Source organism: Myodes glareolus, chromosome 6 (assembly GCF_982192425.1).
Source record: "Myodes glareolus chromosome 6, mMyoGla1.1, whole genome shotgun sequence".
In the NCBI taxonomy this organism is placed as follows: domain Eukaryota; kingdom Metazoa; phylum Chordata; class Mammalia; order Rodentia; family Cricetidae; genus Myodes; species Myodes glareolus.
Window position 1 is genome coordinate 24,437,329 of NC_142031.1, and position 19,593 is coordinate 24,456,921.

At 46.0% G+C, this 19,593-nt stretch overlaps 1 protein-coding gene across 2 annotated transcripts in view; it reads left to right on the top strand.

Annotated features, from left to right (window-relative positions):
- The window catches only part of Antxr1 (ANTXR cell adhesion molecule 1), a 187,586-nt gene that overhangs the window by 23,141 nt on the left and 144,852 nt on the right, over positions 1 to 19,593 (top strand). For both annotated transcript variants that reach the window (XM_087907059.1, XM_087907058.1), the window contains exons 2-3: positions 631 to 702; positions 4,682 to 4,753. In XM_087907059.1, coding sequence (XP_087763185.1) covers positions 631 to 702; positions 4,682 to 4,753 — 144 coding nt within the window. The remainder of the gene's footprint in view (positions 1 to 630; positions 703 to 4,681; positions 4,754 to 19,593) is intronic.

The window sequence follows — 19,593 nt, forward strand, 5'->3', positions numbered from 1 at the left end:
AATTTAATAAGAAAAACATCTATTTGGGGCTGGCCTACAGCTCAGAGGTTCAGTCCATTATCGTCATGTCAGGAAACACGGCAGCACACAGGCAGACACGATGCTGGCGAAGTAGCTGAGATTTCTACATCTGGACCCAAAGGTAGCATGAAGAGAGTGTGTCATTTGGCCTGGCTTGAGCATCTGAAGCCTCAAAGCCTGCGCACCCCCAGTGGTACACTTCCTTCAACAAGGCCACACCTTCTAATAACGCCAGTCCCTATGTGCCCATGGAGGCCATTTTGATTCAAACCACCGCAGTCAGTTTGCTGATTTTATTCACTGGAATTAGAATAAAGTCTTTTAGAGGAGCATAGAAATAACAGTGCCATCAAGATCTGGAGCCAACCTGTGATCTGTTTGAGTCCTGGGGGTTTTGTTGGTCTGCTTGTAACTTCATTGTAAGTTCGGAGTGGAGGCAGGGTTGGCAATGGGAGATGGAGTTGGAGGAATTCTTAAAAAATTTAAAACAGCCTTACAGATAATTTCCAAACTTATTCCAGTTCTGGGTAAGGAACGAGCCCAGTTCATGGGTTGGTTCTGCAGAGGAACCCGCACAAGGTGCTAACGGCATGCCGCTTTGCCCCGCAGGTCAGGAAGCGTGCTGCACCACTGGAATGAAATCTACTACTTTGTGGAGCAGCTGGCTCACAGATTCATCAGGTGAGTGTCGCTCCACAGTCCCTCTCTCATGGCTAGTGGTGAATCCAGCCCATCTACTGTTCCCATAACTCCTGGACACCGTGGGAGTGCACACTGAGCGGACTTGTGGGTAAGGTGTCACAACGTGCTAAGTGACCAGCCCATGCCAATTTGCTCACAACCCTTCTGGTTTCAATATGAATACACCACAGCCCTGAGTGAGTCATGTCTGGTCACATGACCCTTGCATCCTCTCTCTGTGGGCTTGACCTCGTCTTCCCAGGCAGGCTTGAGCATGGTCACTATGAACTTTGAAGGTGCACTCACTAAAGGAGGTGGCATCACCATCTGTGGAATTACACAGCTTTCTGGATGCACCTGCACCACGTTGTCAAGACGCAGCTGGTGTGAGCATTGTGAGGGCTGATGCGGGTCCCCTGGTGGTAGATGGTCTCCATGGAGACCAGTGTGAGTGAGCACAAAACTCTTCAGTCCATTTCTATAGCTCAGGGTCTTCCGAGTCCAGGGCAATAGCACACATCCTCCTTCCATACTTAGTTGTCAAGCATCATGCTCTTACCTCCCTAAGAGGAAAGGAAGGGTAGCCTTGAATCTGCAGCAGGAATCACCTAAACCCAGGTGACTTAGAAAGTAGGTGCTTTCTAAGAACAAGGAGAAAAGGTACAGGCAAGGTGAGAGACGGTGTAGGTGTGATGCTAAAAACCATTTAGACAAATCATTGAACTTCGATTTGATAGGAGACAATTCCCAGTCTAGCTTGGGAGCCATTGGAGAGCCTTGTGTTGAAAAGCTTTGGTGAGAAACTTCTGCTTTTTGGATCATTTCAGTTTAAAGTCTTTTTGGCTATGGAGCCAAACATCCTCTCCTGCACTCTCACCCAGTGACCCTTTCAAGTGACACAAACCACATCTGCATCCAAGTCCGTGACAGCATCTGCTTTGTCTCCACTTGCTGTCCTCATTTCTCCCTCTGAGCAGAAGAGCCCAGTGGAAGAGGATCCAGTTGGGCGAGATGAGTTTTGAATCCAAGCTCCCTGTGTAGCCCTAGCAATTGGCTTAACCTTGGATGAACAGAGGCTCCATAAAAGGAACAGACAAAGATGAAGTGTGTGCACACCCCATCGCCCAGCATCTGCATGGAAGTGACCTCCAGCGCTGTCTGTCAGGCCCATCAGCGGTCCATACTCTTCACTGTATTAGAATCAAAGATACAGTGGGGCTACTGAGTCAATACTTACCCCTACTCTCCTGCTGTACAGATGAAGAAAGAAAGAACCAGAGACATCGCCAAGGCTTACTAGTAGACCTTGAGGTGCTTTCCTATGGCCTCCCCCCTCTGAATTCCTTGGCTGAGGACTCTTTGTCAATCATACTTTCTGTCTCTGTGACAAATGCCTTGGAGAACAGCCTAGAAGGAGGGAAGTTTATATGGGCTCATGGTCGCAGAGGTTTTGTGCCATGCTACCTCCACTGTTCTCAGACTGTGCTGAAGTAGAGTTTCCTGGCCTAAATGTGCGGTGTAGCGATGCTTCTTGCCTCCTGGTGGGTAAGAAACAGAGGCAGCATCAGGCAGGGACTGGAGACCTGGTAGAATGCCAAGAAAACACCCCCAAGTAGCCCACTTCCTCCACCCAGGTTCCATATTCCACAGTTTCTCTGCCTCTCAGCAGACTGTTCAAATGTTGAACCTATCAGTGGTCTGAGCCATCGATGAAGGCGGCGTCTCTTGATCCAGTCTGATGGCTTCTCTGAGGCCCCACCTTGGAACACTGCTTACATCGACTTCAAAACATAAGATTTCAAGGAGATGCTCCATTTCTAGACCATAGCAGACCCCTTGTGTGCAGGGGCCAAGACTGTCACCGAGTTTTGTTTCTGCAGCAGTCCAAGGGCTGTAAACAGTGCCAGGGACACTCCTGAATAAGAGGAGGGGAAAGGTAGTGTCTTCAAATGGTGCCGGGGAAACTGCATATCTGCATGTAGAAGAATGAAACTAGATCCATATCTCTCACCCTGGACAAAAATAGATTCCAGATGATCAAGGACCTCAACTGAAGACTTGAAACTCCGAAACTGCTACAAGACATATGCACAGGTAAAGCCTTTCTGCACAAGACTCTGGCTACTCAGGAAGATAAGGCAAATGATTAACAAATACGGCCTTGTGAAATTTAACACTTTTGAATAGCGAAGGAAGCTATCAATCAAGTGAAGAAGCAATCGATAGAATCAAATAAAGCCTTTGCCAGCTACAGACCTATCGGAGGAGCAACATCCAAAGCATACAAACAACTCAAAAATTAATCATCAAGAAAAGAAAAACTAAGAAAAATGGGCTATGAAATTGAACAGAGAGTTCTCAAAAAAAAACTATCTGAGGAATACAAATCAAAACTACTTTGAGACTCTACCTCACCCTAGTCAGAGTGTCTGTTACCAAGAAAACAAGTTCTAGTGAGGATGTGTGGACGGGAGAAGCCTTATCTACTGTTGCTGGAGTGTGGACTGATGCAGCTATCATGAAATCAGTGTGGGGGTTTCTCAAAACCTGAATGAGGATTTTATTTATTCCTTAGATAGCACACTGTGGGGTAGAGGTGGCCAATACAAAAATGGGTTGATACTAGCATAATATGTCACTGCGGACTGCAGAGGGTCTTTCTGAGTTGACATTCTTTGATTCCCCTCTGTTCTGATCCCCTCCCCTCACCGTCCTAAAAATAATTCTTACTCTCCACCCTTTCCTTGAACTCCAGACCTATGCTTCATTCCCATCACTGTCAGGAAGTAGCCCTATTTCCTGGCCACTGAGAGACTAGAGGGAAGCAGACAGATGTTCCCTCAGCACCCAGTCCTGCCCCGAAGAGTTGCATGCCTGTCCTTCCTGCCCCCATGAGGGCCAACTGTCCACCTTCAGGGCCATTCTCCCACTTTGCCCATTCCATGCCATTGACTCTAGACTCCTGGATGCCTTTGTTCCTCTTCTAACTTCTACTTTCTTGTGGACTCCCTCCTGTCTGTCTAATCTCCATTGCGTCTCCACTCTGCTAAAGCAGTCACAGCAAAAACCCCTATCAAAGACACGTCAGACACATGGAGATAATGGAAGGTCATTCGAAGAGTACCCAAAGCTTTTGTAGCAGTTAAAAGACAAGATCTGATTTATGTTTTATGATAAATAACTTGGGGAGCAGCCTGGAGAATGCAGCAGAATCAGGATTGACGCTAGGAGGCAGCCGTTTTTGGGCAGGCCACTGAGCCTCGGGCCTGAAGCTAAGCAATGAAAAGAGGTCTGTGTGTTCAAGAATCATTATCAGCTCAGTTCTGTGAGGTTAGTGCCTTGTGAAGACACAGCTTGGTGCTACGCTGCTTGACCAGCTGGCCTCCTGACAAGCGCCCTGCAGGATGGCAGCGAGTTGCCAGGCCTTGTACAGGCTGCCAGTGTTTCTTGCCAGTCCTCACATGAGACTGCCCTGTTACCCAGAATTTTACACTGAAAGCTTTTGAGTGCTGAATAAGTCATGTAGCCACCGAGCAGAAGAGACTTTCTGTGGCCCAGCCGCACCTCTTCCCTCAGAGGCAGCTGAGGAGGAGCTAAGTGAGCAACGATCCTTCTGAGATACTCCCTTCTTCTGGAGAGGCTGTCAGACTTAGGTGATAGGATTCCCCATTTCACATACACTTTGTAGACCAGTTCCCTTGGGGGAAGGCCTGAGTTGGGATCGAGTTCCTCTTTCTTACTGTTATCTATCCACTCTGTGACAGTGTCCTGTCAGAAGGGAGACACAGCAGGCACCTTTGGTTCAGAGCTTCAAGGTAGCCATTGGCTAAACTCTTGCCACACCCACTGGGACTCCCATCTAGGTGGTGTCTCAGTTCTGGGAGCCATGACACAAAGCCAAAAACAGGAAGGAAGCCGGAAAGGGACTGACCTACCTCAGGTGTTCTGTCTGACCTAACAGAATTTCTCTCCTTTCCAGCCCACAGCTAAGGATGTCCTTCATTGTCTTCTCCACTCGAGGGACAACCTTAATGAAGCTAACTGAGGACAGGTAAGGAGACTCCGCACGTCATTTCAAAGTCTGTCCTGAGTAGCCCTGAGACTTGCGCCTCCTGGCATCTCAGGCACCGGTCTATCTAAGAACTCTCTCTTACTTGGACCTTGACGTTTGCATCCGGGCCTTCTGCTGGCTCGCTCTGCGTTGACTTCCAATGACATTTCCTGACACTGGTGAGGTGTTTTAAATGACTGGGCCATGTTGAGATGAGCCTTGCATTTGAATGTTAACTTTATCTGCTGAGTTGGAGCAAAATGTTAACCAGTTCGGTTCTTTAGGGATTGTGTTTTCACCCATTTGGATTGGATTTGTTTGGTAAGCTAGAGTTTGGAAATGCAGTAAATACTCCGCTTGGGAGGTAAGAGCCTGAAACGTGTCCCTGTGTGACTGTCAAGGAGGAAAATTGTGGTACCAAATAAATAGAAAAATAGAAGGAAAGTTTAATCAAGTAAGGGAAAATATCAGTTTTGACAAACATTCCCTGGGATTTAACCATGTTCCACGTCACACATGAAGACTATTGGTGACTAACACAGGGCACTTATTCCTAGTTATCATGATGCATGGGAAGGGCCATGGAAAGCCTCCTCACATTCACGCCACTGAATATTTTTTCTCAAAAATGTGGCCTGGTCCACCTGAGGGAAGCACTGTAGGACCGTGGGATTCCTGGATGCCTTAAATATAGGTGTACTGGAAAAAGACATGTGGGAAGGGCAAGGGTTGGTCCATCTTTTTGTTGCTCTGACAAAATGCCACAGACTTGGTACTTTATAAAGATAACAGTGGTGCGGGAGAATTATCTGTATTCTGTCAATCATGTATTTTAATAAAACGCTGATTGGCCAGGCAGGAAGTATAGGAGGTTCAACCAGACAGGAAGTAGAGGCGGGGCAATGAGAACAGGAGAAGGCTAGGAAGGAGGAAGCCCATTCCTCCATTCTTGCCCAGACCACAGAGAAGCAAGATGTAACCTGCCCTGCTTGTAAGGTTACTGAGCCACATGGCTAAAATAGATCATAATAAAGGGTTAATATAAGCTATAAGAGTTAACAAGAAGCCTGAGCTAATGGGCCAGTCAGTTTATAATCTTATGGAGTCCTATGTGTGATTTTCTTTGGGGCTTGCCAGCTGTGGGGTACTGGGCGGGACAGATACCGCAACAAGCAGGCCCCTTCATGTTCCAGAACAGGTTTATTTAGCTCACATTCCTGGAGAGTGAGTATATACCAGCATCTGCACACATCAGATGTGACTCATGACGTCACAGCAGCTGAGACCACATGGCGAGATGGAACCCAGGGAGTCAGTGGCTAGCCCCACTCTCATACACTTGGGAAGAGTCTGGGTTCTACATTACCACTAGTTTCTTCAGCACCCCCACTTTGCCAAAGGATGTGAGCTTCTGGGGGTGACTGCATGGCCTGGTCAAGAATGGGCCCGACACACACCCAGTCTTACCATGTACAGAGGAGACTAGTGGTCACACTCTCGTGCCCTAGGGAGACAGGCTGCAAGGAGTTTTTGATCTAGTTCTAACTTGTCTTACAGTGGTTTGTTGGATTCTGGAATTAAAGCATGATTAATAAAACCTCAGAGAGAAAAATTGGGATTCAACCCGAAGGTCAGAAAAGCAAAGCAACCAGCCACTGGCTCTTATCTCTACCTCAGTCTGAAATGGTGATCCTGCCTCCAGGAATCTCAGAATGAGATTGTGCCTGAGAGCTGTCTCCTCCCATCTTATATTCCTCTCTAGGGCTGGGATTAAAGGTGTGCGCCACTGGGAATAAAGGTGTGTGTTACCCCTGCCTGGTCTGTAAGGTTGACCAGTGGGGCTGTTTTACTCTCTGATCTTCAGGCAAGCTTTATTTAATAAAATACAAATGAAATATCACTACAGGGAATATCTCTGTCTCTTTCTTCTGAGAGTATTCGCTCCTCTCAGCATCCCTCTGAGACTGTCGGGGATGCACTGATATACCCTGTGTGTATTTAGGATGTTTAGAGAGTTTCAAAAGAAACTTTGAAAATAAAAGGCACCAGGCTGGAGAGATGTAAAATGCTTGATTTGCCAATGTGAGGCCCTGAGTTTGGAACTCCAAGTCCACGTTACCAAGGCAGACTGAGTGAATGTGCCTCTTAGGCCAGCTATGGAGGGATGGGGGCTAGAAACAGGCAGATTGCCCAGAAGTTCAGCACCCAGCTAGCCAGCCTGCTCAGCAAAGCTAGGTGAGATCCATCCTCAGGAGGGCACCTGAGGGCCAGCACACACTCTCACACAAAGTGTGCACATGGACGTCCATGCCTACACTTGAACTCACACACATTCCCACACATACTGTGCACATGGACGTCCATGCCTACACTTGAACTCACACACATTCCCACACATACTGTGCACATGGACGTCCATGCCTACACTTGAACTCCCACACACTCCCACACATCCTGTGCACATGCACACCCATGCCTACACTTGAACTCCCACACACTCCCACACAAAACAACAGGGCATCCATTGTCAGGAAAGATTCTCATTTTCACAAGATGAAAAGGTGTGTTAATCAAAAAACATAATATTGGAGATACATCAGCAATGTATTCTGATATGCTCATGGGATCCAAAATGCATTCAGACAGCTATGGGGAAACTGAAGAAATAAAGTGAAAACGGCTGTGTGCTGAGGCGTAGTACATGAACCACAATAAGAACGATGACGTGGTCCTCTCCGGTTTCTCACGGTGTGTCATTAAGTCCTTATTTTGTGTGCCGTTACGGCAGCGATTCCTTCTAACCACTGTTAAACTTTCTCATCTTTAGCTCTCAGCAGTTTGATGACGATGCGGGGGCGGCGGGCTGGGCAGAGCGTATTGCGTCTGTAAAGTCTTTTCTTCTCTAGATCTGACAAGTTTACAACCCCGCTGTACAAGCTGTTTGTTCTGTAGCGTTCACTTTCTGCTCTTTCTGGGAGTCCCAAAGTGCTGGTGAAGACATCTCCGTGTTACTCCACACAGGTCTAACGTTGGCTTAGATCTTTTCCAGTCCTTCTCGCTGTTCTTGGTGGATGGTTCCTGCTCCCGGGCCGGTGCTCCCTCCTCCCTCTGTCATCTTCCTTCGGCCATTCAGCTCCTACGCTGAATCCTTTATTATAGACATTTACTTTTTCAGTTCTAAACTCCTGAAACTTCCGTTTCAACAAGTATTGTTGTCAAGTATTGTTCCATCTTCATTCCAAGTGTCCACAGTGACCTCACAGCGTGGTCAGTGTAACTGTGTTCAGGTCTGCCACGGTTCCAGTTTCTTGGGATTGACATCACTATCACCCTCCCCGTGAGAGCTGATCGTGTTTTTAGGTGTGTTTATTTGTTGAGTAAGGTTTTAGAACGTGGTTTTATTTTTATATTGCTTATACCTTGGGGTTTTTTGTTCCTTTCTTTGCTTCAGTTTGCTATAACCTGGGCTCAGGCCACTCTTCTATCTTTAGTGTGGACAGAGGTTTCAGTGTCCTCTCTGTTAGTGAACCCAGGCTGTTTGGAACCTACCCCGGTGCAGCAGCGGAATGACCTTGAGACCTCCAGCTTTGGCCACAGACTTAGGAGTTTCCAGAAGCACCCCCAGAATCAGCCAAAGAGGGGGGTGTCTGTTGGCATTTTGGCCAGATAGGCTGCTAAGAGGCAGCCATCTTCTGAGGTTAAGCCAGAGTAGGAGGCTCCTCTCGCCAGGATTCCCAGCAATGAGGGTTTTCTCAGCCTTTCCAAGATACTTCAGCTACCACATGGAACTTGTTGTCAGGTTAAGGCCACAAGAGAAAAGAGAAAGTGAAAATCTGAAACTCACTTTTGTGGGCCACTTTGGGGGGTTTTGACTCCTCTCAGCTTTGTTCACTTTCTAACCCTTCCTATGGCTGCTATTCTGTGACAAGTTGTGACAGGCCGTGACAGGCTGTGGACGACTGTGGCAGGCTTTGGCAGGCCTTGGAAGACTGTGGAAGGCTGTGGCAGGCCATGGAAGACTGTGGAAAGCTGTGGAAGGCTGTGGCAGGCTTTGGCAGGCCTTGGAAGACTGTGGAAGGCTGTGGCAGGCCATGGAAGACTGTGGAAAGCTGTGGAAGGTCACGGCAGGGAGTGGCAGACTGTGGAAGACTGTGGCAGGCCATAGAAGGCTGTGGAAGGCTGTGGCAGGCTGTGGCAGGCCATGGAAGACTGGAAGGCTATGGCAGGCTGTGGAAGGCCGTGGCAGGCCGTGGAAAGCTGTGGAAGGTCGTGGCAGTCAGTGACAGGCTGTGGAATGCCGTGGAAGGCTGTGGAAGGTCATGGCAGGCAATGGCAGGCCGTGGCAGGTCGTGGAAGAATGTGAAAGGCTTGGGCTTTCCTTCCTTTCCATAAATGAGGGCACTGAGATTCTGGAAGTTCACTGAGGTCTACTAACAGGCCAATGGCAGAACTCATTTCTGATCTCTGAATTCTGAACTTGGTTGAGTCAGAGCCTATGTCAGATCATGTCCCCTTTCACGGTTTCTCAGCTTCCTCATATTAAACAAGCCAAGATCTATGGGCCACTCATTAGCATGTAGCATGTCCAGTGCTGACTGAAGTATTGTAGTACAGCAGTGTCACGTTAACAACTTCAGATGAGGCCCTGAATACTCCGAGTCTTAATCGTGACATTACTTGGAACACTTCAAACAAGTTGTTTTCTGGCTATGAGATCGTGTCCAAGGAGTCTATCACTTTAGCAGAAACCCAGAGAGCTGGCTGGTGCTACCAAGGGCCCTTGTGTCGTCTGTTAATGTGATCATATAGTTTTTCTTTGTTTTTACATACCATGGGAGTAGAAACCATTAAAAAGATTTTAAAATGCTGGCTGATTTTCACATTTCTGGTTGTATTTGGTTATGCTGTATTCTTTTCATGTGAAAAGAATATATTATTCTTATTTGTATATTATTCACAAAGTTAGCTTTCTGCTTACGGCAATTTGCATTTTTTAATTTAAGTTTTGCCCCAAGTTATTGTTATGTAAGGCATGGGGCCAACATTTGCCATTTCCTGTGCTGGGAACCAGCTTTCCAGCACTGCTGTGGAGCCACCTTTTAACCAGCCACGTAGAAGTGGACTGGGTGGACTTGGGCACTGCTTTCTGCTCTGTTATGGTTCCACTTTGTTTTCCTGCAGTTCTACACCCAACCACGTTGTTTTAATTAATTTCAACATCTGGAGGACCAGTCTTTCCTCATTTCTAATATTGAGCAAAAAAAATCTCCTTGGTCTTTAGTGAATTTTTCCAACCATGTGTTTTTAGGGTTTTCTTTAGTGTTCCAAATATTCTTGGGGTTTTCATCCGCGTCCTCTGGGAGGCCTAGTCCTGGCACCAATGACAAGGCATTCTTACCACACAGCACTCACTCTTATTTCAGGGTGCTTAGCACTTCTGGGGTATGGCCTCCAGGAAGGTCTGGGGTTTTTTCCTAAGTTGCATTCAGTGTTAGTTAACTCTGTTCCCACTGTGAACGGAACATCTCTGTTACATCACCGAGATTTATTAGCGCTCACAGGCATGGTGGGCTTGGTGTTTGGAATCCATGGGCTTCGTAAGCAGCATAAAATGGTTGTAGGAGCATCCATGGGACTTTAGTGTAGACAATCAGTTCAGTCTGTGACTCCAGAAGTAACTTAAAAAATAATGCTTTGGAGTGAAACTGCTGGTTGTTTTTACAGAATTTTTCTTCTATCTTCCTCTCTGTCCCCCACTCTTCCTCTCTCCTTCTCTTGGGTATTGTGGGTAGAACTTAGGGCTTGGACATGCTAGCTAAGTGCTCTAGCACTGTGTCACTGAGCCACTGAGCCACATCCCTGGCTCTGTTCAGTTGTATACACACACACACACACACACACACACACACACACACACACTCCATTTTAATGAAATATTTTATTAGCTCAAACTTTCCCAGTTAGCTAATGGTTTATTTCTTAAATTTATCAACACTTCTGTTTTTTATGTTTTTTTCAATTTTATGATTCATTATTTTATATTACCATTATGGATTCTCATTTCCTGTTTTACCCCTTTTTGCTATCTTGAGATGAAAGGAATTATTTTTGGTATCCTATCTTTTCTTAATAATAAAAGCTGGTGTTGTTATGAATAGAACTTCAGATCTGTTGAAGTTGAACCTCATTCTGCTGATGTGTCTTGTTCTCCGTGCTAACTTCGGACTCATCTGCAGGTGTAACAACTTTACTCTTGCTAGGTAATGATTCAGGAAGGTGTTCTCATGTGATTTTGTTTACCCTTCCCTCAGGTTTTAGAAGCAACTTTTTTCAAAGAAGACAATTCGGATAATTTAATTCGGGGTGTTAGTTTCTGCTTTATTAGTTTTGCTGATGGACTGCCATGTGACCCGTGTGCTATACACCCCACAACCCCTAGCTCCATGGTTTTCTTTCCCAGAACCTTTTGGGAGTTTTTTCCTCTATCTCAAATATTTAAAAAATTATTAGCATAATATATCTGGGTCTGAGTCATCTTACTGATTCTGTAAATGACTGTGTAGAGTATCTAAGCCATTCTATCTGACACTTAAACTTCCTCAACTCAACACCTTTTTCTTCCATTATTTATCATTACTCCTTTGATCTGCTTATTAGTTCTCTTTTATGGTCTAAGCATACGTTTAATCTGTCTTTTTCATTATGCCTGTGTGCACACATGAATGGAAAGGTCAGGGAGAGACATTGGCGTCTTTCTCCATTTCACTCCAACACTTTTTATTTAAATTTTCTGAGATTCTCTTTATTTTTACGTGTATGGGTTTGAGACAGGTCCTCTCACTGAATCTGGAGCCGGCTGCTTCAACTAGTCTGACTAGACAAAGCCCCAGGCAACTCCTTGTCTCTGCCATCACAGACCTGGGATTGCAGGTGCATGTCAACATGCCTGGCACCCTCTCCAGACCCATGACCCACCACGGGGTGACTGAGTTAGGACCCCTCTTTAGACCCAAGCCCCACCACGGGGTGACTGATTTCAATCTCCCCCATGGCCCACCGCTGGGTAGTTGGGTTAGGACCCCTCTCCAGGCCCCTCATTGGGTGGCAGGTTTAGGTTTCCCTCCCCTGTGGAAGCTCAGGCCATCCTCCTGTGACCTGGTATGAGAGGATGTGTCTTCCTCCATCTCAGCATCTCCATTTCCTGCAGGGATTCGAAGATCTGGGCTTGACACCCCTGCTTACTTTCCTTCAGGCCGTGAAGACCATTTGCTGGATCCTGGTATTTAGCTGTGTCTGTGGTGCTCTGGAAAGGGCACTGAGGGTTAGACGTGTATTCCCAAAGGACTGGTTTGGATTGTGAACCTCGCCTTTCTTCCAAACTTTCCCAGATTCACACATAAAGCCAACAAACAGCCGTGGGTCAGAGGATTATCATATCTTATTCAACCCACTGGTCTCATTTTACCGGTAATGAAAAGGATTCCCAGATGGACCAGGTTGTTTGTGCTGCTCCGTTCATGTGCTCAGCACCAGAGTTTATTCACAAATTTAAGATTTTATCTCAGTTATTTTTTTCCCTACTGCATATAATCTTCTCTGTCTACCTGTGTCAACTGTGTGTTGCCTTCTGGTCTCTCGTCTGTGAGATGCTTACCTGGAACCACATATGTGTATAATATTAATATGTGGAAGTGCCTACATATATTCTCTAATAAGGGTTTACCATGTATGAGTAAATAGATTTTCTTTAGCTATTACCAGGGAAAGTAATGTCTATACGTGGGGCTCTCTTTAGAACCGCATTTGTTATTATATCATATTATAGGTTGGGGTACCCAGGCAGAGGAGACTCAAGGCCCCTGTGCTGTGTAACTGTGGGAACCTGGACTGGAGCCCAGGAGGCATGCCCTTGTATTCTTGTGTTTGATGACTATACTTGAGAATTTCCCGCAAACTTACTATTATGAAGTTTTAAATTTAAGAAAAGAGAGTTACACGGTTCAGCACCCCAACCCCCTGTCTGCTTCAGAGAAAGAGTTCCCTGTGCAGGCATTTCCTCTTGTCCCTGAGGGTTCAGCAGTCCTCAGTGGGAAGAGCTGTGTCGCCGAGTTAGCAGAGCTGTGAGAAGGGTAGCCTGAAGGCCTTGCTGTTGCTTCAGCAAGCAGAAGGGAGGCCAAGAACATCCAGCGTGCAATGTGAGTGGAAACCCAGACCCCTCCTCTGACCCTCTCTGCTACTTCAGCTTGCTCCAGCACCCAGCTTGGCCATGCTCTGGAAACATCTCTTGGTTCTGGAACAGAGTGATTCCATGTTGGTATTTCTGAGAGACTGGGCTCTAAATAAAACCCTCTTTAAATTTTAAAATAAAATGGGAGAGGAGTCTGGGATATTTAGTGTTTGGAAGAACTTGAATATGGCACCTTTTCTCTCTCTGTAAAATGCTGGGAGGATTCATAGTGCAAATGTGCTGTTAGTGCTCGGTGAACAGTGATTACTATTGTGAGTGCTCAGTGGACAGTGGTTACTATCATGAGTGCTCAGTGGACAGTGGTTACTATTGTGAGTGCTCAGTGGACAGTGGTTACTATCATGAGTGCTCAGTGGACAGTGGTTACTATTGTGAGTGCTCAGTGGACAGTGGTTACTATCATGAGTGCTCAGTGGACAGTGGTTACTATTGTGAGTGCTCAGTGGATAGTGGTTACTATCATGAGTGCTCAGTGGACAGTGGTTACTATCATGAGTGCTCAGTGGACAGTGGTTACTATTGTGAGTGCTCTGTGAACAGTGGTTACTATTGTGAGTGCTCAGTGGACAGTGGTTACTGTTGTGATTGCTCTGTGAACAGTGGTTACTATCATGAGTGCTCTGTAGACAGTGGTTACTATTGTGAGTGCTCTGGGAACAGTGATTACTATCGTGAGTGCTCAGTGGACTGTGGCTACTATCATGAGTGCTCAGTGGACAGTGATTACTATCGTGATTGTTCTGTGAACAGTGGTTACTATCGTGAGTGCTCAGTGAACAATGGTCACTATCATGAGTGCTCAGTGGACAGTGGTTACTATCGTGAGTACTCCATGGACAATGGTCACTATTGTGAGTGATCCATGAATAGTGGTTACTATCGTGAGAGCTCAGTGGACAGTGGTTACTATTGTGAGTACTCAGTGGACAGTGGTTACTATCGTGAGTGCTCCATGGACAATGGTCACTATTGTGAGTGATCCATGAATAGTGGTTACTATCGTGAGAGCTCAGTGGACCGTGGTTACTATTGTGAGTGCTCAGTGGACAGTGGTTACTATTGTGAGTGCTCAGTGGACAGTGGTTACTATCATGAGTGCTCCATGAACAGTGGTTACTATTGTGAGTGCTCAGTGGACAGTGGTTACTACTGTGAGTGTCCCGTGAACAGTGGTTACTATCGTGAGTGCTCCATGAACAGTGGTTACTATTGTGAGTGCTCTGTGAACAGTGATTACTATTGTGAGTGCTCAGTGGACAGTGGTTACTATTGTGAGTGCCCTGTGAACAGTGGTTACTATTGTGAGTGCCCCATGAACAGTGGTTACTATCGTGAGTGCCTAGTGGACAGTGGTTATTATCATGAGTGCTCAGTGGACAGTGGTTACTATCGTGAGTGCTCCATGGACAGTGGTTACTATTATGAGTGCTGGGTGAACCAGCAATTACTATTATAGTTGTTGTCAGGACCTTTGATCAACAGCTCAGTGTCATCTTAATCCTCCCCGGCAAACCTCACATCATCACAGTGTGTCCAACAGCAAATTCCTACTGAGTCCTGTATATCTCTGGTGCATCCTTTTCTGAAGTGTTGAGCATTGGCAGGTCTATCTTTGCATACAGGGATACAGGTAGAAAATACTTCTTCAGCGTAACGCTAGATAAACACCATTTTTTCCCTGCCTAGTGATTTTAGCAAGAGTTCTTCCCGAGAAGAATGCACAGGTCTCGTGTTCACAGCATGTTTGTCTACAGTCTCCCAGCCTGAGTCATAGTTACGCTGAGTGGAGAGAATCCACCCTGGAGCCATGAGATAGCTCCTCAGATGTGCCTTTGAGAGTGCTGTGGGCCGGTGTTTCCTGCTCTCCCTCTGGAATCTTCTGTGAATAGGAGAAAGTAAAATCACCTTCTTGAACTGTAACATGAGGGCCAGCTTGTTGGGGTTTCTGTCCCACCCCGTACCCCACAGCTGGCAAGCCCCAAAGAAAATTACAAAGAGGTCTCTATAAGATTATAAACTGATTGACCCATTAGGTCAGGCTTCTTATTAGCTCTTGTAACTTATATCAACCCATTAATCTTATCTATATTAGCCATATGGCTCGGTACCTTTCTCTGTGGTCAGGTTACACCTTGCCTCTCTTTGGTTTGGGCAGGAATGACAGAGGGAGCTTCCTGCTTCGCAGAATACTCCTGTTCGCTTTGTTCCACCTTTACTTCCTGTTTGGTTTTCCCGCCTATACTTCCTGCCTGGCCAATCAGCGTTTATTTAAAACATGATTGACAGAATACAGACAATTCTTCCGCACCATTGAACCCCAAGTTGACACTGATATAGCAAGACATTGCCAACAGCAAGACATTTCTTCCAAGTTTTCCACCTAAAAATGTAATATGCCAATGTTTGAATTTATATAAAAGTTATTGTGGATGGTTTTTCAAAATTGGAAAACCATACTTCAGTGAGGGGGGTTATGTCCCCCACGTCTTGGCTGCAATGCTCTGAGATGTACCCAGTTTGGGAACTGCAAACAAAGAGAACGTCTGTGCCCATAGCCTCGACTCTAGGCTTTAATGTGGACTTGCTGGTGTCTGCTTCTGCTGTGCCCACCACTGGGTGCAGCGATGAAGCTGCCATGAATTAATATATGGATAATTCCCATCAGAGATTCCAACACACTCAGGAAATGCCAGTCGTCCTTCATGGTGTAAATATAAAAAGGGCAAAAGTGGACATTTCTGATGTCTGGCTGAAGGCAGGAAGGCAATGTCAGCATAGTTAGAGGACCGAGAATGGCTGTATTCCAGATCTTCCACAGTCAGATGTGTTGTCCACTGTGCCACTGGCCCTGACTGTGGCTGCATTCTCACATCCAGGGACAGAAGCTGAATCAAGGTCTCTGCCCCACCCCACCCCACTCCCTGCAAAGTCCTGGTCACACCAGATGATGACACTGTTATCTGAGCTGTCACTCTTGCTGCAGTTGGGGGATCTGCTGAACCTCGCATTTATGGCTGCCCCTGACAAGCCCCAAACACAACCCCCAGGCTCCTCTTCTGCTGCTCATTCTAGAAACTGTTTAAACGGGTGAACATTTGGGGCATGAAAATATATAGAGAAAAGGATCACAAACACCTATTTCACACCTCTAGGCTTGAGAAATAGAATGTCACAGGGGACACTTCCTGGGGGCACAGTCTTTGTCTCCTTCCACAAAAGGAATTGCTGCCTTGAACTTGGAGTTTATCATCTCTATGAATGTGTATGTATACTTTGACAACCCCAGAAACAATATACTTTCATATTGAACTACTTATTTAATAATGAATAAATGTGTTTGTGCGTGTCGTATGTTGTGGGGGTGGCAAGTTATGGATACATATGTTTATGTGGGTCCAGGCCAGAGGTCAAGCTTGGAGGATCTCTCCTTGGTGTCTAAGCCATGAGCCCCAAGGATCCATGTGTTCTTGCTTCCTCAACATTTGGATTGCAACCACATGCTGCCATGCCTAGCTTTTCACCTGTGTCCTGGGATCAAACTCAGGGCCTTACTTGTAGCAAGCACTTAATCACCTGGGCATGCTCGTCTCCTTGCGAGGACTGGGCTGGGCCAAAGCAGGGATTTCTTGTGCTCTGTGATGAGGGGGAAGGGTGAATGAGTGGGCTGCTCAGTAAGGGAGTATTTTTGTCATTACTGGTTAATCTTCAAAGGCAGTGTGGTGCATGAGCTTAACTTCCACTGTGATTTGAGTTCTCAGTGCCCCACTTACTCCAGCATCTTGGTACTTTTCCTCTAATTCTGTCTTTGCAGATCCTTCCTGCCCACATGTGCCTCATGTGTTGTGTTATCCAGATAGATCTAGCATACTTCGACCCTCTCCCTCGAGCTCAGAATGACTACAGAGTGTCAACAGAGAGGTACTATGTGAGGTGGAGAACTATACCCTTCACCGTCCAGGGAGAAATTCTAGAAACAATGTGTAGGTCTTAAATTGTTTCGTTTCTCAGTATGTGAGGACGTTCAACAGCAGTCCTCTGTCTTCCCCCACCCCCCGAGTCACTATTTACTTAGTGTGACTGTGCTGTATACATTACCCATCCATTGGCCACCTTGCTAGTAGCTGTCTTCATCATGAGACGGCTGGAGTGGGACCATCTTGCCTTTGTTAAAACAGTTCTCATTTTACTTACTGTGGCTCCAATAGACAGGAATAGCTGTGCTGGCTATCCGAATATTCCAAAGAGAAGATCAAAGACAAGAACAAATTTATCAGAGAATCGTGAAGACAAAAAAAGCTATTGCTAGTTTTCTTATCACACCTCAGCCTTGGGAAGTTCTAGTCCTGCTCACATGCACTGATATAGGAAGATGGTGAATTCAAGGGTGGCCAGCTAGACCCGAAAAGGTGTTCCAAGCAGTCAGGATGAATGCCAGAGAGCACCAAGCCTCTATGGCGACTTCAGCAAGAGATCTCCTGGGGCCAGTGCCACCACAGCTCACTAAAGGTAGGGGATGAAGTCAGAGAGCCGTGAATAAGGCTGGACTAAAACCGCAAACATCAGTGGATGGGCTGGGCCTGCACACACAGGAAATGGTAGTGCACAGAGGACTCGGAGCATCTCCTGGGCATCGTGGCATCTCTCAACAGAGTACGGTGTCCGTTATATTTTAAAGATTCATAAATAAATAAGTGAAATAGATTACAATAGTAGCAAAAATGAGAGTGAATGGTATTTATGTGAAGTATTTCATTATATGGGGAAAGGCATAAGATTAATAAAATAAGAATGAGTATTGGAATCCAATGATCAGCTGGGAAAAAAAGGCTGATGATGGAGAGACACCCACACAGATAGCTCTGTTTTTAAAGGTGAATGATGTTGGCTGAAGTATCAGGAGGTACTTGATCAAACGAAAGAATGTAGAGAAGAAACAAAAGAACTGGCCATTGCAGATAAATAGCAAGTCATCAGACTTCATCCCAACTGTGCCAATATTTACATTAAACAGAAAGTGACTGACATATTTCAACCAAAGACTGAGGATGCCACACTAGAGAAAACTACAAGAGCCAAGCTATCATTAACTGTGCTGAGTTTCCTGGACCATTCATCCAGCTGCTTTTCTCTAGAGGATGGACTCAGGACCGACCTTGTTGCCAAGGGTGGCACATCTGTGTCATAGTTAGGGTTTCCATTGCTGTGATGAAACACCATGACACAAAAGCACCGTGGGGAGGGAAGGGTTAATTTCCTGGGCGCACTCTCAGGACATACTGTATCACCATGGGAAGTCACAGGAGAAAGAGCCCAAGGAGGGAAGCAGGAGGCAGGAACTGAAGCAGAGACCACAGAAGGAAGCTTTGTATGGCTGCTTTCATATGCTCCTCAGGACCACCTGCCCAGGGCTGGCACCAGGGCTGGCACTGCCTCCAGTGGCTGGGCTTTCTGATACTAATCAGATACAAATCTGATACAAATGCCCTACAGACTTGCCTACAGGGTGGAGGTAATTTTCTCAATTGAGGCATTGAGGCTTCTCTTCACAAATAATTCTAGGTATAAAAATAAAAGATAAAAAAAATAACAGGATCTGGGACATTCTCAGAAGGTTGGGAGATCCCATGCTGTCCTCTGAGGCTGCAGCATGGAGCAAACCCAGAGAACAGAGCCCTGGGTATTGTGTTTGCTGATGTCTTCCAGGTGAAAGCAAGTCACCAGAGCCGACTGCAAAGCAGTGTGGGAAGGGCCATGAGAGTAGGGGTACCCAGAGGTTGAGGACATTGTTAGGACAGTCTAATACACACAATTCTGTATTCTAAGCAGTGCATGGAATGAATAATAGCAACTGGCTAAGGGAAAGAGTAGAAGATATGCATTGTATAAACATTAACCATAAAACTTGGAATGGCTATATTAATATTACACAAAGTGGACTTCCAAACAAAAGCTGTTTACTGGACAAAGTCCAAAGACCATTATGTCAAGGTCAAGCTACCAATGAAGAAGAAAGCAGAGGGGAAGTTAGACCATGTTGCCAGCTGAACCACAATGAAGACTCAGGAATCAGCAGTTGTGGGCACAACTCGGGTCAGCGTGCAGGAGAGCTAGGAAACAGCAAAGGCGTCTCTTAGACGAGAAGTGTGAAGGGTTTAACAGCAGTGGCCAGCCTTTCTGTTTCATGAAGCTAAAAAGCAAGCGCTTGCCAAGCTCAAAGTAAATAGAGAAAAAGAAGTAAAAATTCTGAGAATTTTAAAAGAAGGAACCGATAAACGTTTGATAAGATTAGTTGTTGAGAGAGGAGAGAATGCATAACTTACAAATATGAAAAGATCTTATAGTATGAAAAGATCTTGCTATAGAGATAAGAGAATACAAGGGGATATTGTCCTTCCTAGAAATAAACTCAGTAACAGATTGGACAACCCTTTCTCAAGCAAGCACTTCACCCACCCTTGGTGGGTGCCTGAAAAAGCCAGGATCTCGTGCGTTGTAAGCTAGTTTTTACTGTTCACTTTAGAACTGGGTGTTACCAGGATAACAGCAGGTCTTGACCTGGGGGTCGGTTTGTCACGCTGTAGCCGCAGCCTAC